General features: G+C 40.4%; 3 protein-coding genes, 1 long non-coding RNA gene and 5 other non-coding genes across 17 annotated transcripts; 7 read left to right on the top strand and 2 right to left on the bottom strand.

The window, feature by feature from the left end:
* Positions 1-2,629: 2,629 nt before the first annotated feature.
* On the bottom strand, positions 2,630-7,405 carry tmem68 (transmembrane protein 68). Of its 3 annotated transcripts, none has more exons than XM_037276492.1 (9): positions 7,334-7,405; positions 6,882-7,014; positions 6,494-6,667; positions 6,146-6,245; positions 5,783-5,950; positions 5,331-5,524; positions 5,105-5,165; positions 4,755-4,894; positions 2,630-4,356 (listed from the first exon to the last, which is right to left on the bottom strand). In XM_037276492.1, exons 2-9 carry the CDS (start codon positions 6,939-6,941, stop codon positions 4,252-4,254), a joined length of 1,002 nt encoding a protein of 333 aa, XP_037132387.1. In that variant the 5' UTR covers positions 6,942-7,014; positions 7,334-7,405; the 3' UTR covers positions 2,630-4,251. The 3 variants fall into 3 exon arrangements, with proteins under 3 accessions (XP_037132387.1, XP_037132386.1, XP_037132388.1); XM_037276491.1 differs by having other exon boundaries at positions 6,882-7,020; positions 7,334-7,399; XM_037276493.1 differs by having other exon boundaries at positions 6,494-6,567; positions 6,882-7,020; positions 7,334-7,397.
* On the top strand, positions 5,319-14,801 carry tgs1 (trimethylguanosine synthase 1). Of its 4 annotated transcripts, XM_037276480.1 has the most exons (16): positions 5,319-5,444; positions 7,693-7,813; positions 7,919-7,986; positions 8,046-8,167; positions 8,439-8,523; positions 8,995-9,093; positions 9,283-9,792; positions 10,076-10,196; positions 10,397-10,483; positions 10,597-10,753; positions 10,999-11,290; positions 11,567-11,713; positions 11,849-11,995; positions 12,136-12,352; positions 12,586-12,664; positions 13,089-14,801. In XM_037276480.1, exons 2-16 carry the CDS (start codon positions 7,707-7,709, stop codon positions 13,200-13,202), a joined length of 2,352 nt encoding a protein of 783 aa, XP_037132375.1. In that variant the 5' UTR covers positions 5,319-5,444; positions 7,693-7,706; the 3' UTR covers positions 13,203-14,801. The 4 variants fall into 4 exon arrangements, with proteins under 4 accessions (XP_037132375.1, XP_037132374.1, XP_037132376.1 ...); XM_037276479.1 differs by lacking the exon at positions 5,319-5,444 and having other exon boundaries at positions 7,575-7,813; XM_037276481.1 differs by lacking the exon at positions 5,319-5,444 and having other exon boundaries at positions 7,575-7,813; positions 11,570-11,713.
* On the bottom strand, positions 13,918-16,969 carry blvra (biliverdin reductase A). Of its 3 annotated transcripts, none has more exons than XM_037276494.1 (7): positions 16,845-16,969; positions 16,322-16,445; positions 16,055-16,174; positions 15,834-15,931; positions 15,573-15,680; positions 14,908-15,076; positions 13,918-14,467 (listed from the first exon to the last, which is right to left on the bottom strand). In XM_037276494.1, exons 2-7 carry the CDS (start codon positions 16,441-16,443, stop codon positions 14,212-14,214), a joined length of 873 nt encoding a protein of 290 aa, XP_037132389.1. In that variant the 5' UTR covers positions 16,444-16,445; positions 16,845-16,969; the 3' UTR covers positions 13,918-14,211. The 3 variants fall into 3 exon arrangements, with proteins under 3 accessions (XP_037132389.1, XP_037132391.1, XP_037132390.1); XM_037276496.1 differs by having other exon boundaries at positions 16,399-16,445; positions 16,845-16,965; XM_037276495.1 differs by having other exon boundaries at positions 16,841-16,965.
* A 525-nt stretch (positions 16,970-17,494) lies between these two features.
* trnay-gua lies at positions 17,495-17,578 on the top strand. Its single transcript is given in 2 exon segments — positions 17,495-17,531; positions 17,543-17,578. It is a non-coding gene; the product is annotated as a tRNA-Tyr (tRNA).
* A 468-nt stretch (positions 17,579-18,046) lies between these two features.
* Positions 18,047-18,130, top strand: trnay-gua. The gene is given in 2 exon segments: positions 18,047-18,083; positions 18,095-18,130. It is a non-coding gene; the product is annotated as a tRNA-Tyr (tRNA).
* A 273-nt stretch (positions 18,131-18,403) lies between these two features.
* trnay-gua lies at positions 18,404-18,487 on the top strand. The gene is given in 2 exon segments: positions 18,404-18,440; positions 18,452-18,487. It is a non-coding gene; the product is annotated as a tRNA-Tyr (tRNA).
* A 91-nt stretch (positions 18,488-18,578) lies between these two features.
* trnay-gua lies at positions 18,579-18,662 on the top strand. Its single transcript is given in 2 exon segments — positions 18,579-18,615; positions 18,627-18,662. It is a non-coding gene; the product is annotated as a tRNA-Tyr (tRNA).
* Positions 18,663-18,760: 98 nt separating this feature from the next.
* Positions 18,761-18,844, top strand: trnay-gua. The gene is given in 2 exon segments: positions 18,761-18,797; positions 18,809-18,844. It is a non-coding gene; the product is annotated as a tRNA-Tyr (tRNA).
* A 6,607-nt stretch (positions 18,845-25,451) lies between these two features.
* Positions 25,452-26,480, top strand: LOC119137284. Of its 2 annotated transcripts, none has more exons than XR_005100886.1 (2): positions 25,452-25,668; positions 25,743-26,480. It is a non-coding gene; the product is annotated as an uncharacterized LOC119137284 (long non-coding RNA). The 2 variants fall into 2 exon arrangements; XR_005100887.1 differs by having other exon boundaries at positions 25,759-26,480.
* The last annotated feature ends 157 nt before the right edge of the window (positions 26,481-26,637 follow it).

Below are 26,637 nucleotides of genomic sequence, written 5' to 3' on the forward strand. Positions count from 1 at the left end.
AAAAGCACAACACAAGGCAATTGGATAATCAGAATGTCACTTTTGATTTGATTTGTTCATTCGGGTGAAAGGTTGCATCATTTCAGCTTGTCAGTCTGAATTTAAATGTAATAATGCCACTGTCCAAGACAAAAATCATCATATCATCATCATATAGCTGACATGCCCTAACCTACTTGAATATCTTCACTTTGTTAAAAGTAATGATTTGTATTCTAACAAAGACAAGGCAGATGAGAAAGGCTGTATGTATTTTTATTCTACCAGCTCATAACGCAGGTTGCATTTTCCTGAGTCTTTCATTTTTTTCTCTCTGGTTTCTGCCCAATACTGTTTTGTTTTGCACTCATTTCATTTGCTTTTTTCCCCCACAACCAACCATAACCAATGTGTCCTGTGTGTGTGTGCATAATGTATTGTGGATCCCATGATGGTATTGTTGTGGGACAATGTTGGGTGAACATTCATACTCCCCAGCCATTTCTTTTTTTTTTTATTACTTTGTGACCACATGTTCGAACATGTACAGAAGAGCATCATAGGGCCAGTGAAGGAAAGAAAAAAAAGGGGCGGGTGCCAGGATTCTGACATTTTTTCTCAGAATTATGACTTTAAAGTGAGAATTCTGAAGAATCGTGATTATAGCAGGTCATGGGAAAGTCGGGAAGTTTAATTAGTAGACAGTGCGCAGTTAGTTTGTCATGTCTGGCTGTAACTCGCTGTTGTGCTATGCGTTGCAGTAATTATACCATTTATTCAACAATGGTTCGTAATTCGCGTCCATGCGTGTGACAGTATGGTATGAGTTGCAGACCATATTGTCAATTTACCGTTGACATGAAGCTACCTCAGTACATTCAGTTAATGAGTACCTCCTCATCTTCATCACATCCACCCATTTTATTCCTGACTGTCTATATCCTGCTTATGTAACATTTCATTGTAAAGCCAATGTCACAATGCTTACAGTGCATACAAATGATTGCATTATAATTGTAATGTGCCAAACTGAAACCTCAAAAGTCCCATTGAAAATTGAAGTATAATTACTTATTCTAAGGCCCTTTCAGCATAGTAAAAACACAAATCATACAAAAACTGTGACATTGCAATTGAGCCAAGGTTGCCGGCGTGTTTCCATAATGCAGAGCGTTAGATTGTTTGGTATAGCAACAGCCTATCTCAATCTGTCATAAAAAAGATTTTCAATTTTCCAATCATTTATTTGTATAGACAAATTAGTCATCGAAAGAATAACAAAAATATTAACACAAGTTAATGTGTAAAAGATGATTCAATACTCATCCCCATACGATTTCAAGGACTGTTCATTTCAAAATGAAATGATTTGATTCGTTTGGTTGGATCACAATTTGATTCAGTATTGTACGGCATACAACAATAAATGTGGCATTTTCTTCAAAGATCACTTGTTAAAATCCGATGCACTCACATATTGCGCATCATTGACGGATGGATGGATGGATATCTTTTAGCAGGAAAAGTGGTCAAAGTATATCTATTAAACAAATAATAATCACTTTAACAAGGTATGAATAATTTGGCCGACTCTATGTGTGTGTTTATATCAAGGTGCATAAGTGTAACTGTTCATAATTTTTTTGTCTGGACAGCAGGTTGTGTGCATGTCCAAACAACGGCGAACTACTTAGAGGTTCTTTCTAATCCCCACCTTGCAATTTAGTGGAGATTGTGGTATGTGAGACATTGATTAAAACAAAACAACAATTTAACAGCACCCCACTCACATTGGTGTCGCGTGATTATCCTCTCTTGATACAGCAACGGACTTGCTAAAAACCATAATGAAAGTGAGTGACTGTCTTAGTTTTGATGGACATGTTAAAACCTGTGCAGTAACATCTATTTTAGATTATTCAGCACACGAATAAAGGTAAAATCAAGTTGCTTATCCTGTCACACACTTTATGAGCATCCTGTTCAAGTGGCTTGGTCGACAGTAGGATGATACCACGTACTAAATGAATATCGGAAATGATGAGTTTCGAGCTTAACTGTAAATAAACATATGCAAAATGTACATGTTTAAAAATAGGACATTCCTATCTTGAGTTCTGACTGTGAAGGGTTTGACGCCAAAAGGTTGGCTCTAATTATGACAATATAAAGTACTTCAGAGAATAAAACAATATGTGTGGTATATGTGGTGTATTTTCAGAAAAAAAGAAATGTTTAAGAAAAATGGTAAATTGCATTCTGTGATTAAATTCTGAAGTGCTAAACTGTAGGGGGACGGTGTTCTATGGATGAAGAATACATTAAATTAAAAAAAATAAAATCCAGAGTGATGAAGATCAAAACATTTTTGTACATATGGAGTTTTTTTTTGTAAATTTTTATTTGAATCTAATGCAAACTACCAAAATGTATTTAATAAAGTACACTGTGGTTATTTCGATGGTAATCTCCTGGCTCCTGTAGATTCTATTTATTCCTTTTTCAAACATTGTTTATATATATATATATAAAAATAAATAAATATATATATATATATATAATTATTATATTTATAATTATATTCATTATATATTATATTATACACACACACACATCTTCATCAAATGGAGCAACATTAATTGAAACGGTATTTCTTAGAAAAATAGATTTATTCAAATTTAAAAATGTCCTATTTAGAGTCTGTCATTTAAAAGCAAGTACATAGACTACACATATAGAAATAAAGCAGCCAGGACACCAATATAAAACAATCAGTTAAACAACACATTTTCGATTTTTACAAAAATGAACTCTGAGTTGGCAATTACAATGTTCAAAAATCGTTGTGCAAAAGCATCATCAGTTGAATTATTAGTACATACATGCAAATATATATGTTTACATGCACAGAAAAGTAATAAATTACACTGCATCTGCAACCACAATGTAGACAGTTCAAAAGGGGGTGATATGTACTGCACATTTTAAAACACTCCAAAGCACCCAGGATCTAGAAATAATACAAATAGGATTACATTCTGCTATTACGCAACATACACCTTGAACATTTTGTTCCCCAAAGTCAAGTAAGGACTGCCATTATAACATCGAAATTCCAACTAAATGATAACTTGAGGAATCTTAAAACCCCTGAAATTGCACTTGAATACATCTTTCCAAGTGTGGTCAGATCAGCGCTTCTAAGAACCCTTTTCTTAAATATGGTTGCTGTGGAGACTCCTCTTCCAAAAAAGATGACACAGCTAAATTCCATGTCCAAATTACCTGACTCAAAATGTCACTTTCAAATTCAAGACAATAGCATATTGGCAATTTACAAATGAGTTCAATTTACCCTGACAAAGTTGTAAGATGAAAGTAACTCCCTAGAATATTTAGGCAGTAGAGGAACTGTATAGATGGGTGGACGGACGAAAACTGCATTTTTAACGGGTGACACTATTTCTATTTAAAAGAAGAGTAAAGGTGGATTTCCATGTTCAGTGCAAACAAACTTAATAATGCACATCCTTCCACATATTATTATGTTACGTAGACAGTCTTGATATGTTCCAACAACCACTTTTCCAATAATTTGTCTTCAAATTACATTTTACATACCAAAATAATTCTATTAAAAAAGAATGATACCCATACAAAGTGTTCACAAGCTTTTAGCCAGAATGTGTCCAAATCTGTTTTCATTAATAATATAGTAATTTAAAGGTGTTACTCCAAGCACACAACAAAAGTAGTACCCTAATAAAAAAAACATGAGGCCAATTGGTCATAACTATTAAGACTTTTCACAAACAAAGGCATATTAAAAGTGGTTTAAAGCAACAGTTTGGATTTGCACATCAAGAACGGAAAAGCAGGGCTTCTGAAGTGAAACTCTTGAGAAGAAAAAAAACAAACATACTTTAAGACCCTTCAAGGAGTCAAACTTTGGTAGCATGTGGAAATCAAGACGATTAACACAGTGATTTTCAGACCATCAACACACATTATCTTTTTAACTCAAAGAATATGTATGGAGAGGGAACCAGGTTGTCACTGACACAAGTCTATAAGGTATATCATGTATCTAACATGTAAAAGTTCCAGGACTTGTATCACTAAAGATCCATCAAATCCGAATTTCAAGTTTTCCGCTTGGACATAATCCTTCTTTAGAATAATGCACTTCGCCAACGTAGTCTACCTTTTTGAACACACTCCCTCTATGTCCCATTTTTGTTCTGCCTAATGGATAGTTTGTGTATGATGACGCTATTCAATTTTGTATTTGGTGCGGAATCTCTCCAGAAGGGCTCTCAGAACATTCCCGGGCTTCTGCTGGTGCGTGTCTATGAGAGACTGGACAGCCTGTTTTACCTGTAAAGGAAAGGATCAAATATATAGTCTTCTCATGATTTATTACATCATCATCATCATCCACGTGCCATTTTCTCTGATTTATTTAGTTAGTAGTCTGAAATACACCTTGGGTCCATCAACTTTATTAATAATTTCGGATCAAAATGAACACTCCTCGTGATAGTGACTAGCAGAATGTTATGATATTTATTTAAAAAAGACTAACAGATTGTAGATTAATGGTATAATTTTTATCTAGAAGCACCACTGTAATTCGCATTGGAATAATATTCAAGTTCAGTTACGTTCGGCAACCTATACCAAGCTATTTGTGTGCCAATCTCAGACTCTGTCTCTGAACAAAACTTTGTTTTGCCTTTTCTCAGTTAGAAATTTGAAATGTGTTATGAGCGTACTTGTTCTGCCAGCTCTGAAGCACTTATATTCGGGTCATAGGGGATAGGATCGCCAAGGAATGTCCGGAACTTCACTGGGAATCCACCATATACAGGAGCGATAGGAAGACGAAATGTCTCGTACGTCCAACGGAAAAATCCTGGTCAGAAAAACACAGGATCAGAACATTGGTGTCTGGTGTGATTAAAAAATAAATAGATAAATAAATAAATTACAATTAAGGCTGAAAATGTAATTGTATTTGATTGTGAATTTCGTGCTGGTGAACAGAAGTGAAATAAATATTTGATTAAAGATAAAAAAAAAGATGGCAAAAGAATTCGAGCCAAACAATTCAATGAGCACTTACTCAGTGTTCCCAAAGATCTGAAGCCTTCTCGGACATTTTGGGTAAACATTGGAATTATAGCCTGAAACATAAAAGATAATACAGTATATATACATAATAACTGTGCCTTTTTAAAATATTTTTTTAAATGGCTGAGGTTAGCATTTTATTCCTTACCTCTTCTGGATACTGTAACCATAAATGAGATGTAAGGGATTGTTTTTTAATTTCAGGAAAAAGTACGTACCACCTTAGAATCGATGGCGACTTGGGCGAAGCCTTTGCGTTTACCCCAAAGAAGAGGATAAGTCTCATCGCTGAACAAAGCCTCCCTCACACCTCCTGGAGAAATGCCCAACAGGTGACCATTCTTCAGTGCCTGTACACACTCCTCCTGAGGACCATGCATCACACTGAACACCTCCAATAGTAATTTGAACCCTGGCGGAACGATGGATAAAAACGGGTGAATTTTCTTGCTTAACTCATATTCCACAAAGGCAATATTAATCAGTTCAGTTTAGACTAGCGGGGCACATATTGTAAAGAAAATTATGAGGTTTACTTTCTTTTTACATATAGTACTGATAATAAACTACTGTCGCTAAATAGAAAAAAAATACATCACATATATCATTAGCCTACTCAGGAGTCAGCAGCACTCTTGTAGATTTTGTATCTGTCAGAGACCGCACATACCTGGTATTTTGAAAAGGAAGTGGTCAGCTACAGAGTGGCAAGTTCGTCCTTTCTGGATAATGACATTAGCTAAGAAGTAGTAGTAATCAATCGGAATGGCTCCATGATAGTACACTATTAGTGCCGGTCCTTTGTCTGGGATTTTGTCCATCCCATGGATCTCATAGCCTGGCGGAAAAGAAAATTACACAAGGCAGAAGTGATTGAAGACAAAATAACAGCATATTACTGAGTTACTGCAAAGAAACAACCCACTTCAATAATTCTAAAAGGTCACAACCACTGTCCTGTCTAAGAGTGGATTTAAAGCTTGGCCCAGCACACGCCACAATTTGAGTAAGTTTCCACCGAATTTAATCGTACCGTGCCATATAGCGCCATGTCCATCCCATAACGTTGCCAAAGTCTTTCTGGCTCCATCCCAAAGGTTATTGCAGTATGCCTCTCTCAACTGATTCTTTCTCTGTTAGAGGATAAAAGGATGCAAAATAGTTTAACAACTACACTGCAACTTATCAACTTCAACAGCTGTGATTTGACTAAAGGACTAAAACATTTTTGGATCTCGTTCAAAATTAACAAAGTTCTTGTTGACAGAACCTAGAGAAGCCTTGAATGACTGAAAAGCTGTATATGGTGGAGTACTGAGTGATAGAAAGTAAAAAGCGCATTCAAATGAATATCATGAAACAAAACATTATTTTTGCGTACCTTGTAGACATGAAGAAAAAGTATCGAGAGGTAGAGGAGGATGACGATGAGGAAGGGTAGGATAAAGACGATTGCTAGTGGGGTGAAGACCCACAATAAGTATTCGAGAACACTCAGGTAGTCCTCTACCTGACCAAGGCCAACCCATTCCTCCAAGGCATGAACGGTACAAAGCTGTAAACAAAGATGGACATACAGTAAATTTAGTTGCTACATGCAAAAAAAAAAAAAAATCTACATAGATGCAGATAAAACTGTTTGAACGTTTCTGTTCATGAAAGGAACATCCACAATAATCACTAAATATATTCAGATGCTGTAAAGATTAGCAGTGGGAATTCCTTACTACATGTTGCTTACATTCCAAGAGATAACAGAAATGTCTTACTAGGAAGGCGACTGTGTCCTCTGCTCCCGTCAGACATGACTCGTTTACAGCATTTGACATCCTTCCTTACTGTCACTCACTGAAGACGTGGCTCTGGATTATTCAAATGATGATGCTTGAATAGCATTTGCGACTATAACCAAGTAGGTAAGAGAAGGAAACGATTAAATTTGAGGTTTTGGTGGCGCTGTTAGGAAAGTCACAACTTCCTAATAGTATTGTCTCACATGACAGACGTGTTTTTGAATAATTAGAAGGGGATTAGCTTGGCAGAAGCAATGTTATTATCATAACATCGACAAAAACGATGGGCCAGTGAGTGTGGCGTCATATTTACTCGCTGATAAAATTCAGAATTTACGTAAACAAGACAAAACATGAGGGAATTAAATTACAATGGCTGGTTGTAGAGACATTAATTAAAATTCTATTAGCAACGACATTTAACTAACAAATGCCTTCCTGGCGATTCCGGGGTCCGCGACGCTTTGAGTGTAACACAGAAATCGGTCCGGTGGTGACATGTTTTCGAGGGAATGACAGCGAAACCCCGGACATAAATAAATGTTAAGGTATTTTTTTTATACATATATTTAAAATACGAGATTTGTTATGGAGTCAAATTTAAAGACGATCACTTCCGACCAGTGTGGGCAGAATCACAACCACAGACCACAAACGTAAAAATATTATTTTATTCTGAAATGTTTTCGGCCGGAAGACTCTCATGACGCACAAGTAGTCTTCCCATGCTGGCACAACAGTACATCTGGTTTAATGGTTTAATTTATAAACAATTCAGATTATTTAGGCTAAATCGACTCCATGATGCTGGACAAGAGCACGGTGTCAGTCGTGGCAGACATATTCTTCAGCAGAAAACATACATCCGAAGAAATAATCCACTGCTGCTGCTCCAGAGCTTTCGTAAAGTCAGTCATCTTTTCTCAATTATATCTCGCAAACAAGCGCACTTGTTAATGTGTATAAATAGTTTAGATACGGTGTTCATCATCTTTTTGTCTGCTTCTTCCTAGTGATCGAGAGTTATATCGGTCAGATAATAGACTTCTCTCACCTGATCAGGCAGACTCTGCAATCCAAGGTAGGTTTTCGATTATATTTTTATATTTTATTTGACATATTTCATTTCATTGTCCATAGAAAAGGAGAATGAGGAAGAAGAGGGCGATGAAGAAGTTGAATTTTTAGATGAAGAGGCTCAACTGATGTCTAGTATGGGTCTGCCACTTGCCTTTGCCAGCTCTTCCAGCCAGCGTAAAAAGGTATGTTTGCTGATTTCTGGTTGAAGTGTGAATAGTCTAAGACTGCACAAGATATCGAAAAAATATCATTGTGTTAATGGAGAATGCAACATAACAGAGACGTGTACGTTTCATATGGATTTGTGTGCTTTTATCTGATTTTGACCAGTCATATGCAATGCCATCTAATAAGCCCAAATACTGTCATTCTGTTACTAATACCAAATTAATATGTCATCAGAGGCATGAATAGATATGTCAGATCTGAATTATATTTGTGCTCATGTGGCAGGAGAAGACATCTACCAAACGACCAGTTACTAATCAGACACAATCTCTTGAGGAACAGGAGGAACATTTGCAGTTTACTGACAAAGGTAATACATACAGACATTTATTTTTATTTTATTTTTTTCAAGCTAGCAAGCTAAGGCAAACTATTGACCGACACTGTTCTTAGCTCTGGTTTGGATATTTCTATTGAGTGTATATCAATATATCATGCATTTATATGTGTTCTCTAAAACAGGTAAATAGGAAAGACGTGTTTAAAAACAACAACAAAGAAAACAATAATGTACAACTTGATTTATTTTCTTGTACTGTGAGTTCTAGCAGCAAATAATAATACTTGCAGTTGGGCATGGTTGTTGCACCATCATCAATTACACAAAAGCATTTTATACAGGGGAGTTTTCAAAGGCCAATTCTAGACAGAGCAGGTTTCCGAGGCCAATTAAAATGACTTACCCTAAACTCCTCCCAAGCCACAAAACCCTCATCCCACAAGATGTAATGACGTTATGATTCACTGTGATTTATAGTTTCACTAATGTCTGTTTGCACAGACATCAGTGATCCTCTGGAAGAAGGGCTGAAGACAGAGACGCTGGATGAAGCAGTCGAAACCCCATCTGCCAATGATGCTGGCTGGGAGACATACTGGGGTAGGACTGATGTTACAAATGTGGACACATTCCGAGCATTTTATTTAATGACAAAGCACATGTAAACATTTTGGATCAATCTCTATCAGATACCAATTCATCCAATCTAATTGACAATTGCGTCCATAACAACTAAGTTGTCTTTCAGTAATGGGTGTCATTTATTTTATTGATCTCTTTCTGGTAAAGCTCAACAAGGTGAAGCTCTTCTGTGGAACAGCTGGCTGGAGAAACATCCTGATAACTTGCCGTCTACAGAAGACTCCCAATGTGTGACTGCCCCATGGGACGACCCCAACAAAAAAGCCATCTGGGATCAACACACAACAGACACCTATTATTACTATTGGGAGCAATACTCATACTGGGCAGCACAGGGCTGGACCATATCTTGTGAGAAGAACACTTGGGAAGAAACTACAAATGAGCGGGTGGATGAAAGCATAGTGAACCATTCAGAGGAACGGCTAGATGAAAAAAATGATGGTGTCGAGGTTTTAAATGGTCTCCTTGAAAAGAACTGCACTTTAAAGGCAGGTGGGAACATCTCAGCTGACTCTGGAACAACCAGACAACCTTCCGATATGACCAGTGTTACAAAGGAACACGCAGAAGACTGTGTTTCTGAGCCCTCTGATGGGGGTAATTCTGGTAAGAAATCAGATGTTTCCTCACACCAGGAAGGAACCCAACATACAGGTAATAGCTGAGGAGATGGAAATATAAGTCATATTGCATTATCAGACATATTTCATTATGTTTTTTTAATTTTAGCTGGTAGGAGATACTAAATAGAATGTTATTCCACATTTGCATGTTTGCCACTCTCTGTAGGTGTATACAATATTGAATTACGATGGATGAATATTCTTTTGTTTATTTTATTTAGTTGAAAAAAATGTCCCACACTAGTCAAAATGAATTGTTTCATCAAATCACTGTGCATCAATAAGTCTGTTTTTATTTATGTTTATTTATTTAGAGTCTCAGCAGGCTGCAGGGAGTCTCAACATACATACAGGTTCTTCGAATCAGGTATCAAATGGAGAAGATGATGATGACGAAAATCCCTCAAAAGGCGGACTAAGTAAAATAAAACGCAGGTAAATTTGAACATTGACTTCTGGTGTATTTTTTCACCATCAGTCACTAGTAGCAGTTCTTTCATCCTTCTGGTACGGCCTGCATATCAAAATGTCATGATGCTATATATTATAGTGTTACTTTAAATTTTGGGAGCAGTGTATATCATGGATAGTGTAAAAATAACTTTCCTGATGGCTCATTTTCATTTTTTCTGCAGTCATGAATTTGATGTGGAGGAGAACCCCCATCTAACATGTGATGAAGCCTGGAACAGACTTGGACTGAAACACAATCCAGAGTCACTGTGCGTCTGATGACTTTTTCAGATTTGTTTTTCTAATCTCCATATCAAGTTTGTTTTAATCCATCATCAACACTCATATGAATTACAAAATAATAATCTGACCTGTTTTTCAGGTTCGACAGTGTTTTTAACTTTAAAAGGAGCTTTGGCCAGAAGCGTCAGAAGCGGTGGTGCTCCAAGAGACCTGGCAGCAGTGTGAACACACACATCAGATTCACTGAGATGGATGAAGATGGAACTCAACCTCAGTGTAGCACCATCCTCCAAAAGGTGGTATCTGTGTTTGTACTAGTACTTTAAACACACTCCCGTTAAAATAAATTAGTTTTTGAAAGAAAAAAAAAAGAAAAAAAAATCAACTTAAGTCTACTATGGGTCATGCGAATCTCGGTGTGCACCAAACAAGCGTACGACTGATTGAAAGAGGTGATCTTCAACCAGTTACCACCAAACACCACTTGAGTTAAAATGTGAACGCTACACCGATAACTAAAAACTGCTGCTTTTTTTCACAGGTTCAAAACTTTCTTGGGGCGATTCAGAGTGAAGCACATGCGAATTTAAACGAGCAACAACAGCATGGAGGAAAAGGCATGCACTCTGAGGAGGAGCCTCCCACTTCATCCGACAAAAATGACGTCAGTAGTGAGAACGTTGCACATGGAAGTCATACATCATTTGAAGAGGAGAGTCCTAATTTCCCGGACTTTGAGAAGAAGGATATCGAGAGAGAGGAATCAACTAGGCAATTGGAATGTTTGGAAGTCCCAGATTTTCTCTTGCCCGACAAACCTCCAGGCAATGTTGGTGAGTGCAGAACTGCCAGAGCACTACAATAATCACATTTAGGATTACAGTTGAACATTTTTTAAAAATAAAGATTTTTTTTAAACACTCATTATTTTGATACTAGTTTGCATGTTTTCTCTAAGTGTGACATACAGTATATTTGTGAAAATAAATTCAGTGCTTTGGTATAGAAAAGTTTGCATGTAAACCAGACTTTGTTCAGGGTAGTGCATGCACATCAGGATTTTACATTTGGTATTCTTAATGATGAAAAATCAATTCTGATTGTGAAAGAAGCAAAAAAGCCAAAGAAGATGAATAAACGCTGGAGGAAGCAGAAGATACCGGCAGACATGGCATCAGAACCAGGGCTGGCCAAATACTGGGCTCAGCGGTACAGACTCTTCTCTCGCTTTGACGAAGGAATCAAACTGGACAGAGGTCTTTAAATCTTGTCATTTCTATTCTTTGGTTTATGACTCCGCATGAGACGTGGCACTGTTTGTCAGTACTATTGTCATGTGTGCTTCTGCACCGTTTAGATTTCCCCAAACTTAACATTGTTACATGTTTCAGAGGGCTGGTTTTCTGTGACACCAGAGAAGATTGCTGAGCACATTGCCCTCAGAGTGGAGTCCAGCTTTTCCAACACTCAGCTGATCATTGATGCATTCTGTGGAGTTGGAGGAAATGCTATCCAGTTTGCACTGGCTGGGAAAAGAGGTAAAAAGCTGTAAAAACACAAGTAGCTTTTCCTTAACCATAATGAATTTGAAATAGCTGAATTCAGCTTTCAATCAAGGACAATCAGAAATTGCTCGTATATGGATGTATGTTCACATGTCCTGTGTTTTTACTCTCAGTCCTAGCTGTTGATATTGACCCAGTACGTCTGGACTTAGCACGCCACAATGCTACCGTTTATGGCGTCGCACATCAAATCGAGTTTATTCAAGGGGACTTCCTTCAGCTGGCGCCTCGTCTCTGCGGCGACGTTGTCTTCTTGTCGCCCCCCTGGGGAGGACCAGATTACCTGACTGCAGAGGTGTTTGACATAAAGACCATGATGGAACCTGACGGATATCCTTTTATTCATTTTACACCTTTATGCTGTTGTTCTTTATTGACAATTTGACAGTCCATCAGTAAGCACTGCATGACATCCATTTAGATTGTTTGTATAGTAAATTACGTACTTTTCTAACAACTCAACTTTTCTAACGACAAATTGTTATTTCAATGTTTTGCCAATTTCGATTTCTAATAATGACATGATAAATATTGTACTAGTTTCTATCCTTAACTGGGGTCACTTTTCAGATTTTTCATCTGGCTAAACAAATATCAGACAACATTGTGTATTTCTTGCCTCGCAACGCAGACATGGATCAGGTCAGAATCTTCACTGTCGTAAAATGCGTGGAGGTGCAAAAGTTAAAAAAAAACATTTTTGCTCTGTGTTTTTTGAAAATGGTTCTGGTTATGCGGATGCTATGTCCATCAAATCCAAGTTTTTAACAGCTGCATCATTGGGTTCAAAAGTAAAAACACATCAGTCCATTTTCTGTACTGCAATATAGTATATATCTAACAGGAATATCTAACAAAGTTTTCTTTACAAAGAAAATAATGAGTAAAATAATGAAAGAATTGGGCACGGCAATGTTTGCAAATGTTAAATTCATTACTTGGAGCATTCAGTGGCTTTTGCATAATCATTATGCCATAATGAATGTCTATTTGATGTCAATTTATAAAGAAAACTTTTTGACACTTGACAAACCTTATAATGGTGTGTCTCTCAATCTGTCCACAGATTGTCTCCCTGGCTGGTCCTGGAGGTAAGGTGGAGGTAGAGCAGAATATCCTCAACAACAAGTTAAAGACCTTAACTGCTTACTTTGGCAGTTTGATTAGGAATGACACCTAAACTCGGTAACAAATCTTTTGAAGTTCTTGATTTGCACTGGATTCATTAAGTATATAAAAATGCCATAGGGACTTTATTTCGTACTTTTTAATCAGGATGTCTGTCTTGTACCTGTAAAGTACAACACATTTTAACGATTGTTTATAATGTCATCTATTTTCCAATGCACTCTTAATCACTTTGTGTTATGAAACAAATGTTTTCATTTTTTATAAAAAAGTGCTTGTTCATTTCCACATATGGGTTGGAAGACTTGTTTTATGGAATGGTAAAGAGGATTTAGGAACCTGCATAAACCATAAAGTGTTTATTAAAATGTTTATACAGTATGTATAGTATACATGTATAGTCAAGGCCCAAAACATTGGCACCCATGTGTTTTTGTCAGATTATAACGCCAGATCTTACAGAAAATTAGAGCAAAAATAAATGCTTGGTTGTTGTTTTATTTGTACGGGAACAGCCAACACGAAAAGCCAAATCTGATCATTCCACACAGACCTCCCAAAATAGACTGGATAACATCTTTGCAACTCTCAACTTCATACTTGGTAGCACGCCCTTTGGAAAAACTGGTCCGCCAACTTCTCACGTCGCTCTGATTTGAGGAATGCTTCTCACTGACGGAGCTAGAAGGGGTGCTGCGAGGGCACTGGCTCTCCCTAAAAAATCTTTTGGGCATTTTATAATGTTTCACCCTCTTTTCTCTGCAGCGAATGTTTTTCAGGGTTTTCTGAAGAATTTGGGGAGGAGCTTGTCATTTTTTTGTTTTGTTTCACAAACCCGCTATGAAACGTATTTTAAAGTATTAGTTTCAACAAGCATATTTGTTTTTTTGTTTGCATTTTCATCTCACCTTCATTTAAATAGGGTTTTGTATACACGGACACACTAAAATTAAATACTGTCTAAATGTTGCAATTCATCTGACATCCTTTCTTTAATCTCTAAAAAATCAGTTTGCAAAAAGTCAAAATTCATATTGCAAATGGTTAAGTAGAGAGACTTATTATCTCTGGCAAAGTTGCTGTATTTTCTCAGCCAATTCTAAGCAGTGAAGGACTCTAATTTTCTCTTTCTGGAGATCGTCTGGGCTTATTTGACCCATTAGCTTGGAGGAGAAGTGGATCAGATCTTGCATGAAAAGACCCACAGCCCCTCTGGGTGTTGGAGGGATTTCAATCAGTTGTCCGGACTCAAATCGAAAGTTGATATTCTTGGCTCTTGGGAGGCCTGGTGCTCGTTCCTCAATCCAAGTCAAAGGTCTGAAAAAACAAAGGTGAAATACATCAATTAAATCAATCAACTCAAACCACCCATTCACATCATGAATAGATTAAATGCATTAAAGTAGTATTCCCTCTCGTGATATTGCTTAATTGTGGTTTATTTTTAAAATCACTGAATAAACATTACTTGGGGAAAATATTTAGTTATACGCTTAAATAAAACAAATATGTACAAATAAAATACAATTTAAACTTTATCCAATTGTTCAATTGATTGATGGAATAATTGATAGAAAATATCGATTCTGAAAATATTTGATGGGGACAGTCCTAGCTCTCTTAACCTCAATAGGGTAAAAAAAAAAAAAAACACTAAGAACAAACATTATTTTGCTAACAAAAAGCAGCAAAGGGCCCCCAATCATTCTTTTTGATATCTGTCATACAATTTTACAAGGTTAACATTGTTCTCTCACTTTTTGTCAGCAGTTAGCATTTTTGCAGTCATCTTGCTGTAGTTAGTGCCCAAGTCTTGTTCCATGGTTGCTGCAGTTACAGAGAGCTCCCCAAACAACTCAACCAACCAGGTGAGACGAGCGATGCCACTAAATGAAAGAAAACCAAATCCAGGCTTCAGAACTCCACCTAAGAAAAAACAAACAAACAAACAAAAAAAAACCACAAAATTAAATAAGCTTGGTAATACTATGAATGTATCTGGTCTCACAATAAACAGCATTATTAAATAGGCTCCCAACAGGTTCTGGTTTGTATACACTATATCCAAATACTCCTATTTGTCAGAATTGTATACACTATATCCAAATACTCCTATTTGTCAGAATATAAGCTTTTTTCGTAGTTTGCTTGGTTTTGCGAGTTATACTAAGGTGGGACTTGTGGATATTAAAATGAGTAGACTGGATAAAAATGAAGTAGTAGTAAAAGTAGTAGTCATGGCAACAAATGTGTGATGTATGTCTAGATTAGCATGCGGTTTCCTTATGCCACAACAAAGATTCATGGCACCAAAAAGTGCACTGACTGACCTTTTCCTCAGAATACAACACAGGATAAGAATTAAGGTAAGCCATTTTGATTTATAGTCAGAAAAATACGATACCACCAATAGAACCATAACCTGTAAAATGAAGCGTTCCTTCCAGCAAAGTTTTTCCTTTGACCTCTGTCTTCAGCCATTTGAAATCTTCTGAAAAAAGTTCTATGTGCTCCTCGTGAAGAATCACCCCTATCACACAGACAATATTTTATCTACAATGTTGACATATTGAAGGGTTTTATTTTATACTCTTGATCAACACCTCTCAATTGACAAATCATTTGAGAGATGTGTTTCAAGATTTTTGTACTTGTACACTAAGTCACACATTATTATCATCACCTTTCTCCTGCGCCAAATTCCAGAGTTCAACAGCAGCTTTGTAGTTTAGCGTCATGGGATACTCCACACAAACATGTTTCCCTGCCTGCAAAAAAGTTCTGGAACAGAAAAACATCAGGAACTCGTGTAGTGCACAAAACTTTAAGAGGACCTTGAGCAAAGACTTATTTGAGAAATACACTCAGGCAGAAATATTGAACACTTATGATTATTTTACGTACTTGACACCATCCTCATGTGATGCATTCTCTGTGCAGATGAACGCCACGTCAATGTCTTCTCTGCTCAGAGCCTCTTTCATTGGAATCTGACTCACTCCTTGCTGACTGTCCAGAGTTCTCCTGTTGACAAAAATATGAATGTAAGGTGTCATCAACTTACGACTTAATAACGCCATACCATACATTGAGTATATTGAGTTCCTGAGGTCATTTTTAAAGTGGTTTGTATTTGTGCGTAATGTGTGCAAGACAGTAGTTTGTTGCGACCTAGAGACGAATCCTTGGACAGTGAATTTCTCAGCGGAACTGCCCGGCAGCGAAGATAAGATGTCTCTGATCCTCACCCAACCTGCTGTCCCGATGCCCACCACCACAGCTCCAAACATCATGCCTGTGAGAGGAGGCATTGATCATGCCTTGCTAAATGAACCAAATCATACTGGGCCAAACAAGTAGTCACTTTGCATAGTATAAGACTACAATCCCGAACAAAAGACACACACGCTAAACTAATGAAGATATTTTTGGGTGAATTGGATTTACATTTATGTTAAGTGATATTTTTATAAAAAATTCTAATTGATGGGGGTTAGGAAAATGGACAATGTGGACGAAGGATTGTTTTTATATATATAAAATGATGTCTTATCTAATGTATTATCTAAGTGTTTTGGGGGGGCGGGGGGGACCCATCCCTCGGTATCCGATGTTCACGTAACCTGTCATTATTGGAGAATCAGTACACCCTTAACATTTCGAATCTGGTATGCTCCCAGAGTAGGTTACTTACTTGCTTGTCGACACTCTACAATCCTTGCGTGGAAGTAGTTGTTTATGCTCTGCGCACCGTTGTACAACGTGATGACTGTCCTAGCTTGTTCGCATGTGTGTACTACTAAGTGCGTACATGCGTACGTACGTACGTACGTGTGTGTGTGTGTGTGTGTGTGTGTGTGTGTGTGTGTGTGTGTGTGTGTGTGTGTGTGTGTGTGTGTGTGTGTGTGTGCCGGCGAGGCCACGCCTCTTATGAGCAGCGTGCTATGGAAAGCCGGTTGGACATTATTTGTATCGCGCTTTTGTGGGTTATGATAGAAGGGAAAGGGTCGCCTGTAAATTGTTTCAGTCATTTTTAAGTATCATGTTGTTAACGGAAAGAGAAACGAGTTAATCTACCATACTAGGCAAATGTGTATCGTGGGTTGGTTAGAAACAGACGTTATCTCAGTTTCCAGCTTTACGTCAACGATATGATGAAAGTGTGTTTCTCGTGTTTTTGTTTTTTTTCCAAGTTCTACAAGCTTATCTAAAAAAGAAAGAAAATTCTGGTCTTGGCGTGGAGTTCAATTTTGGCACGCCCACAACACCTTGCAGATGTAGTACTCGGATAAAAAGTTCGTTAGTTTATTAGATTTCTATTTATTTTTCTAGAGTATTTCATATCCTTCGATAGCTCAGTTGGTAGAGCGGAGGACTGTAGAAGTTGTCGATATCCTTAGGTCGCTGGTTCAAATCCGGCTCGAAGGAGTACTTTTTCTCAGACTGAACTATTGCAAGACCAGTTTAGGAGTTTGTTGTATTTCTGTGTTCATGTAGCTTCACTATAAAGTACCCTTAGATAGCTCAGTTGGTAGAGCGGAGGACTGTAGGACTTGTTGAAATCCTTAGGTCGCTGGTTCAGATCCGTCTCGAAAGAGTTCATTTTTTTCTCAGACTGCATACTGAACTATTAGACAGTTAACAAAAAAAAAAAAAAAAAGTTCGGTAGTTTGATGGATTTCTATTTATTTATCTGGTTTATGGTGTATCCTTGAATAGCTCCGTTGGTAGAGCGGAGGACTGTAAAACATGTAGAAACGCTTGGGTCACAGGTTCAAATTAGGCTTGAAGGAGTCTGTTCTTTTCTCAGACTGCATACTGAACTATTGCAACAAATTTTTACCAGTTTGGGAGTTTGTTACATTTGTCTGTTCATGTAGCTACATTGCAATTTATCCTTCAATAGCTCAGTTGGTAGAGTGGAGGACTGTAGAACTTGTTGGTATCCTTAGGTCGCTGGTTCAAATCCGGCTCGAAGGGCTTCATTCTTTCTCATACTGAACTATTGAACTACCCACCAATTTGGGAGTTTTTTGTATTTGTCTGTTCATGTAGCTAAAGAGCAGCATATCCTTCGATAGCTCACTTGGTAGAGTGGAAGACTGTAGAACTTGTGGATATCCTTAGGTCTCTGGTTCAAATCCAGCTCGAAGGATTTCATTTTTTCTCAGACTGCATACTGAACTATTCAATTACCCACCACTTTGGGAGATTGTTGCATTTGTCTGTGCATGTAGCTACACTCTAAATTATCCTTCGATAGCTCAGTTGGTAGAGCGGAGGACTGTAGACCTTGCTGATATCCTTAGGTCGCTGGTTCAAATCCGGCTCGCAGGACTTCAGTTTTTCTCATACTGAACTGTGGAAATACCCACCAATTTGGGAGTTTTTTGCATTTGTCTGTTCATGTAACTATAGTGCAGTTTATCCTTCGATAGCTCAGTTGGTAGAGCGGAGGACTGTAGAACTTGTTGGTATCCTTAGGTCGCTGGTTCAAATCCGGCTCGAAGGGCTTCATCTTTTCTCAGACTGCATACTGAGCTATTCAATTACCCACCAGTTTGGGAGATTATTGCATGTGTCTGTGCATGTAGCTGTGCCCTAAATTATCCTTCGATAGCTCAGTTGGTAGAGCGCAGGACTGTAGAACTTGTTGATATCCTTAGGTTGCTGGTTCAAATCCGGCTTGTAAGACTTCATTATTTTTCATACTGAACTATTGAAATACCCACCAATTTGGGAGTTTTTTGCATTTGTCTGTTCATGTAGCTACAGGTCAGTTTATCCTTCGATAGCTCACTTGGTAGAGCGGAGAACTGTAGACATTTGATGACCTCTTTAAGTCGTTGGTTCAAATCCAGCTGGTAGAAGTTGAGTTTTTCTCAGACTGCATACTGAACTATTGCAAGAAAAATCTACCAGTTTGGGAGTTTGTTGCATTTGTTTGTTCATGTAGCCAACCAGTGATCTATACTTCGATAGCTCAGTTAGTAGAGCAGAGCCCTGTAGCAGATGTTGGCACTCTTAGGTTGCTGGTTCAAGTCCAATTTGAAGAATGAGTACCTTTTCTCATACTGCACACTGAAATAATGCAAGAAAAATAAACAGTCTCCTTAGTTTGGTGTACTATAGACTGAAATATACCATACTTCAACCTGTCCTTCCATTTTCTTTCATGTTCTAAAAGCTTATCCAAAAGAGAGATAAGGAAAATTCTGAGATTGCATACTCGCAATGCCAGATAAATGAAACTGAGTGCAAGAAAAATCAAACAGACTTTTGTTTATGTGGTTCACAGACTAAAATATACCGTACGCCAGAGATGGGACCAAGTCACACATGTGCAAGTCTCAAGTGAGTCTCAAGTCTTAACCTTCAAGTCTCAAGTAAGTCCCAAGGCATTTTTTTCTTGGGCAAGTCAAGTCCTTAAATAGGTCAAGTCCAAGTCAAGTCACCTTATTATTGCAATTTTACCCGCAGAATCTGATCTTAGTAACATGAAAAGACAAGATATAAGTAACTTTAAGTAACCATCATTGTCCAATGTGTCTAACCTGTTTAAAAAATATGACAATAATTTAGATTTGCACTGTAATTACTGATATTCAGTAAAATACACCATGGAATCAAACAAAAAAGAAATTACCTCATACAATGATTGACAGCTCAATCTAAACAAATGAACGTCTGCCGACAGTGTCTGACACATTTGAGTTGCAAATATGAAAAAATAATCTGAAAAAAATCTGAAAGAAGAAACACATTAAAGAGCATTAGAAACATTTTATGTTTCATCTGTAACATCAGGAGACACCAGAGCTCTATAAACTTCAAACGGACGAAGTTTGAAGTTGTCGTCTGGCTGTCTGAAATGTTTCTGTTGCATATCTTGCACTGTGCTGTCCTTTTTTTGCCGTCATAAAGGTAATTAGGATAGCCGAAGGTACCGCTCCCGCTGACATGTTTGTGCATGTCTGATATAAAGGGGCGTGATTCTCCAATAAACACGTTCGGTAGGTAGAGAGGGCACGACTGATTGATTGACAGGGTAGCGATCCAGTCATGACAACGCCATTCTCAGCCTGCGCTCCTACCGGGAAGAGGATAGAAGATAAGAGCTCTTATGGCAGAGATGGGACCAAGTCACACATGTGCAAGTCTCAAGTGAGTCTCAAGTCTTAACCTTCAAGTCTCAATTAAGTCCCAAGTCATTTTTTTCTTGGGCAAGTCAAGTCAAGTCCTTAAATAGGTCAAGTCAAGTCCTTAAATAGGTCAAGTCCAAGTCAAGTCACCTTATTATTGCGATTTTGATTGATTGATTGATTGATTGAATATTTATTGGTCCCCAGGGGTGGGGAAATTCAGGCCCCAGCAGTATCCACACCACAGAATGGGTATACAAAAGACACACATGGCATGAGCGCAACTCAATAACTCTCATAAGGCTGCCACACAACGGCGCCACAAAGAAAGTCAGAAAGTGCTCAAGATAAAAGCCATCACAGCAAAACAAAGCTAAAAGACAAAGGAAAAAAAGTAACAGCGGCCAAGCAGCACCCCCAATACAAGAGAACACCCCAAAACACACAAAATAGCCTCCACGGGGTCCATCGACAGGTGTAAGGGCAGTCCAGTTCAACGGCGCCCAATGGACCGTGGTCGTGAATCGGTGAAAACATCACAAAGCAGGCAAACGTGTGAGCAGCGTCCCGGGCACCCAGTTGGGGCACGTGCAGATGGTCACCACGGGGCTAGCATGGCGAAAGTCGTTGGTTCCGACGAGCACGAGGGAGCGGACTCCCCACAGGGGTTGCGGCTGCAAGGCCAAGGCGAGGGACCCGGTCATCACTGGCCGGATAAGCAGGAAGCCGCCGTAGAGTTACGCCGATGATCCCGGTCCCAGGAAGAAAAAAAAATAAAATAAAATATCCGATCCGAAGAGATACCGAGGTGCGGTAGAAGGCACCAGCATCGCCGAATGGACAAAAAGACAGAAAGAAAAAGGAGAAAAGAAGGAAATAAAGAGGAAAAGAGAGAACACTGCTGGGAGGCAGCCACTCACGGCGCCACACCAAGCAGAATCTGATTTTAGTAACATGAAAAGACAAGATATAAGTAACTTTAAGGAACCATCATTGTCCAATGTGTCTAACCTGTTTAAAAAATATGACAATAATTTGGATTTGCACTGTAATTACTGATATTCAGTCAAATACACCATGGAATCAAACAAAAAAGAAACTACCTCATACAAGAAACACGTTCGGTAGGTAGAGAGGGCACGACTGATTGATTGACAGGGTAGCGATCCAGTCATGACAACGCCATTCTCAGCCTGCGCTCCTACCGTGTTATCGATATTAATTTTTTAAATGTATTAATAATTTTATATTCAAACTGAAAAGAAACTAAATAATACGGAAGTCATTCAAGTCATCGTGTCCCAAGTCAAGTCCCGAGTCTTTAACTTCCAAGTCGAGTCTCAAGTTTTTTTTATTTTCGTCAAGTCAAGTCACAAGTCATCAAAACAGCGACCCGAGTCGACTCGAGTCCAAGTCACAGTGACTCGAGTTCCCATCTCTGTCTTTTGGAGCTCGTTTTCTGAACTAGCGAACGTTACGGCCTCCCTTTCGCCTCCTAAAAGAAAAGTAATAGGGAAGAAAAACTGCGGTTTGCAGGTTTAGACGAGCTTATATGTTGGGAAATAACCGAGCCATGTCGACATGCATATGCGTGAGATGTAAACATCAAGGCCAGACTCGCCAAATATAAAAAGACCGTGGTAGCTTTCTGTGGAAATGAACTAATCGACGAATGAAAGTAAACGTCGAGGCCACACACACACACACACACACACACACACACACACACACCACCAAAAATAAAAAGACCGTGGTAGCTTTCTGTGAAAGTTAACTAATCGACTAATGAAAGTAAACATCAAGGCCGCCACACACACAAAATATGAAAAGACCGTGGTAGCTTTCTGTGAGAGTTAACTAATCGACCAAGTCAAGCACGTTGGTTGCTCTTCTGCATGCAATTTTCAACCTCGTGTGAATGAATTGTTGTCTCTATGCTACTGAATGAATACCTTTGACATTTTCAGTCTTCTTGCTGTGCCACCATTGCTTTCCTGTCTTTTTTCTTTTCTTTGTCATGAGATTTCTTTCTCTCATCGTAGTCCTCTCGAAAAATAAATATTCCCGTGTGGCTTCAGTGTTCCCATTGATGTGAACTTTGTGAGAATCGGTATGACGCGAGTGTTCAAAAGTAGTTTCTATTTTCTTTGAGAAAGACAATCCCATTTTTGCCTGAGGAAGGGAAATGAATTGAATGTATTAATTGATTCATTGAAGAATGTGGGGACTTTCTTTTGTCTTCTTTTCTGGTTAGCATCCGAATTTCTTAAAAGTGTTCTTTGTATTTTTCGAAAGCACTTGGATTTGGCCAGGTGGTGCTCGAATGAATGAAAACGACTCAACCAACGTCATCTTAGGTTGCATCACGGTTTATTCTTTTTCTCGGGGTCGCTTTCCCCCCTAAAAAAATCACAAGAACACGTCAGCTGAACACTAGAAGAGAAACGGTGTCTGCCACCAGGCCTCGTTTCTTTTCCTCAATCGTACACATCAAATGAATGCAACAAAGCTCTGAAAGACATTTTGATCAACAAGAATCAAGATGTTCTTTTTTTTTTTTTTTTTTTATTCGCCGTGTTTGAGCATGACAAATACGGAATTTGCCTTCGGTACATCTCAGCCTCTGTTCAACATTGAGGTGACTAACACTTTCAGGACTTTCAGCAGATATGAAAATGACAGGAGACAAAATGCACAAAAATTCACGTTGATTTAATTGCACAAGCACTCTTCCAGTATTGCATGTAAAAATGTGCCACCAAAAATATAAGCCTATCATGCATGTCCAAAGTCCGAAATGAAAGCAAAGGGCTCGGGCGGCTCGACGTGTCCCCTTCGGCAGACGGACGTGGACCGCTTTGAAATGAAAGCAGCGGACGGACGTGGAACGTACGCTTTGAAATGAAAGGCTAAAGGCTCAGGGCTCGGTGCGCTCGACGTGTCCCCTGCGCGTCAAAGCCGCTCGACGTTTCCTTTCCTGCCTATGTGACGGACGACGCGCGTCTGAGCTCGCGGGGCTACGGCCGTCACTTTCGCCTTCACGGCACTCACTCACCGCCAGCTGCTCGCTGCGTCCGGATCGTGGCATCCATCGTCCATCGCTCAAGAGACAACTTTTCTTTGGTGGACTGCGCGCTTTGGAGAGCGTCGGAGATGCGGATCTTCTCGATGCGCGTTGCACTGGTGCTGCTGCTCCTCTCGCCGTGGCGCCCCGTTAAGCCAGGTAAAAGGGCAGCAAGTTGACTTTGGAGATGCGCTGCGCTGTCAACATTGCAAAGTTCAAGCGGCTGTATTGTGTCGGACTGGGACGAATCCTCTGGCTCGCCCCCTGTGCTTGTTTCAGAGGCAGCAACCAGCTGCACGTGCGCTCTGGAGAAAGCGTGCTCCTGCGAAGTGGGTCAAACCGTCACCTTAGATAGCGGCCAAGCCTCCGTAAAGGTCACCTGGAAGAAGGATGGCGCTGACATCGCGACAGGCAAGGCTACGTATGCGGATGGTACGCAGGCAAGCCAGAAAGCAACAATGACCAACTTGGCGAAAGAGGACAGCGGGCTGTACACTGCATCATGGGTGGAATCAAACACGCCCACCACTAAGTCTTTCACGGTGGCCGTTGCGCCAGGTAAGTAAGTTGCCATCCCTTTTGTGCCGCCGGTTGTTGGAACCTGCCTGTAAGCCAGTCACGCAGTTTGGCAGCTGCTCAAATTCGCGTGCAAGTGGGGGCACCGCAGGACAATTGTGGGGATCAAGCCGGGCATTCTTTATTGTGTGTGTGTGTGCGTGTGTGTGTGTGTGTGTGTGTGTGTGTGTGTGTGTGTGTGTGTGTGTGTGTGTGTGTGTGTGTGTGTGTGTGTGTGTGTGTGTGTGTGCGTGCGTGCGTGCGTGCGTGCGCGCGCGGTTACTATCCATTTGTTGCGTCCATGGCAAGTGTCCAGCAAAGAAAGCAGAAGCGGGATCATCTGCTGCCGCTAGTCACCTCCCAACATCTCACCTGGGGGAAATGGTCTCCAAAACTGTTTTGACTCGGACCGCTTGTGCGGCGTTTTTATTATCATTTGAAACAGAGGTCCCTCCCTCGCTGTCTTTATTAGACAAGGCTCTGGCTCCATCTTCAAGTGGTTGGGAGACAGTAATAAATAAAACCAAACACCCGGAATTCACGGGTGGAAATCGCGGCAACTGTGTGTAACTGTGCTTCCCAAAAAAGAAGGAAATAAATAACTAACTGTGCTTTTGCCACCTCTTTTCTGGCAGTCATCTGCACGGCCTACCAGGTGTGCGCTGTCACCAAGGGCCACAGCTTCAAATTACCTTCCGGCATATCGTCAGGCACTGGCAAATGGGCCAAAGAAAGTACCGCCGTCGACGCCAAAAAATTTGCAGAGACTGGCCAGCACGATCTGATCAGCCAGGCTGACTCGCTCGCTGCCGGGATGTACGTGGCCATCCACGATGACAATGTTGCCAAGATGACGGCGTTCCTTGTCGAGGTTCACGGTGAGTTTGAAGTTGCAGGCCAGTCCCCCCTATCTGTGTCCCTTTCAGCGACCAGTCCTCTTTGTGCGTGCTAGCCAGCCAGCCGCCAGCCAATAATCTACATTTGGCATCTCGAGCAATCTCCAATTGGAGCGCAAAGTAGTTTTGCGTTGGATTTTTCCGAAAGCTGTTGAAAAGGGGTGACATCTTGTAAGCCTGTAGATTGAATTTGTGGACAAATGCATGTTAAGAGCACGCCCCCTTTACAAAGGTCAAACTTGCAACAAGTTGTCTCAATCGCGCATCGCGCTGCCATCACAGCAAGCTTGCGCCCGTAAAGTGCTGCCGCATTTCCCTTTTCCCACAGACCCGGTCACAGTCAGCGTTGAACGTGTCGCTGAAAACCAGGTGTCCCTCTCCTGCATCGCATCGGGGAGCTTCAAAGCACTCAAGTGGAAGAAGGGAGACACCGCTATCACCGCTGGCCGGGACTACAAACTCGGTCTGAACAACGCGCAGCTGATCATCAAGGATGGCTCAGCCAACCCGGGCAAGTACACTTGCGTGGCCGTACAATTCGACGGCAGTGAGAAGGAGTCCCCAGCCTTGCACCTCAGCAGCGTTACCGACGGCGACGTTCTCCTCTCCAACCCCGGTGGCAAGCCAAGCGGTGGCGCTGGCGCTGGGGGCAAGAGTCAGTACTATGTCCTCTCCCCCCAGCGGGGTCACTCCAGTCTCTATTTGATATGCGCCCCAAGCTGACCGCTTTCCTCTTTGCGTGTGACCCTCAAGCACAGAGCGCTTCGGTTGCCCCGTCCTACAGTTGTGCTCTGCTGGCGCTGTGCGTCTTGCTGCTTCAGCTCTACTGGATGGTCTAGCGCCCGCCGCAGGCCCATCGGGGTGAGTCAAGGTCCGTCCGTCGGTCCGTCCGTCCGTCCGTCCGTCCGTCCCACGCTCACCCAGGTCCCTTCAAGCCGTCTTGCTTTTCAGCTGCTGCTGTCCGCCGCGTCCGTCCCTGGCTAGGAGACGGACAGAGAGAGCTCCACCGTGGCCAGCCGGCCGGCTGGCCGGCATGCCCGCAGCCCGCTCCGCCTCAGCGCCTCCCTCCCAAAGGCTTTTCCCCTCGAGGTGATACTACTCCACGTCGACAACGGCATTGTTTCACACAAGAAGAAATCGGTTCAAATTGAAAAAGAAAACAAATGGCCCCAAACGCCATATTGCGTTGCATCGTATATCGTGTTGTATTCTATTGTATTTGCCGCGCTGTTGCTTGCTTTATTCACTCTTGATGCTATGGCGGCATTGTGCAAGATGACCGACCCTTGGGAAAGAGCGAGCTGGGTCTTGAGAGAGAGAGAGAGAGAGAGAGAGAGAGAGAGAAAGAGAGAAAGAGAGAAAGAGAGAAAGAGAGAAAGAGAGAGAATGAGAGAGAGAGAGAGAGAATGAGAGAGATCTCTGTGGCCAGTTGCTTTGCAGCATTGGGAGGGAGGTCGGTCAGCATACAGCGAGCCTGGAACGCGCCGCCGCCGCCATGGCAGGAGGAGGTGATGCTTGATTATTCATTCAAGGTTATTTGCTGGTGATGTTTTCTCGCCGCTTGATTTCTTTATTATGGTTGATTTATTCAAGGTTATTTGCATTGTGTTGTTTCCTCCCTTTCAATTGGATTGTAATGGGCCGATAAATAAAGTTTGGATTGCATGACCGCGCGCGTGTGAGAGGATCTACTCCAGTCTGTCATGTTGGATAAATTTTGTTCTCTATCTCTCTCTCCCCCCCCCCCCCCCCCCCCCAACTAGGTTGGTTATACCCCAAAAAACAATTTGTAAACCGAAATCTGGGCAGCGATTTTGGCGTCAGCCTCAA

This window comes from Syngnathus acus, chromosome 17, assembly GCF_901709675.1.
Source record: "Syngnathus acus chromosome 17, fSynAcu1.2, whole genome shotgun sequence".
In the NCBI taxonomy this organism is placed as follows: domain Eukaryota; kingdom Metazoa; phylum Chordata; class Actinopteri; order Syngnathiformes; family Syngnathidae; genus Syngnathus; species Syngnathus acus.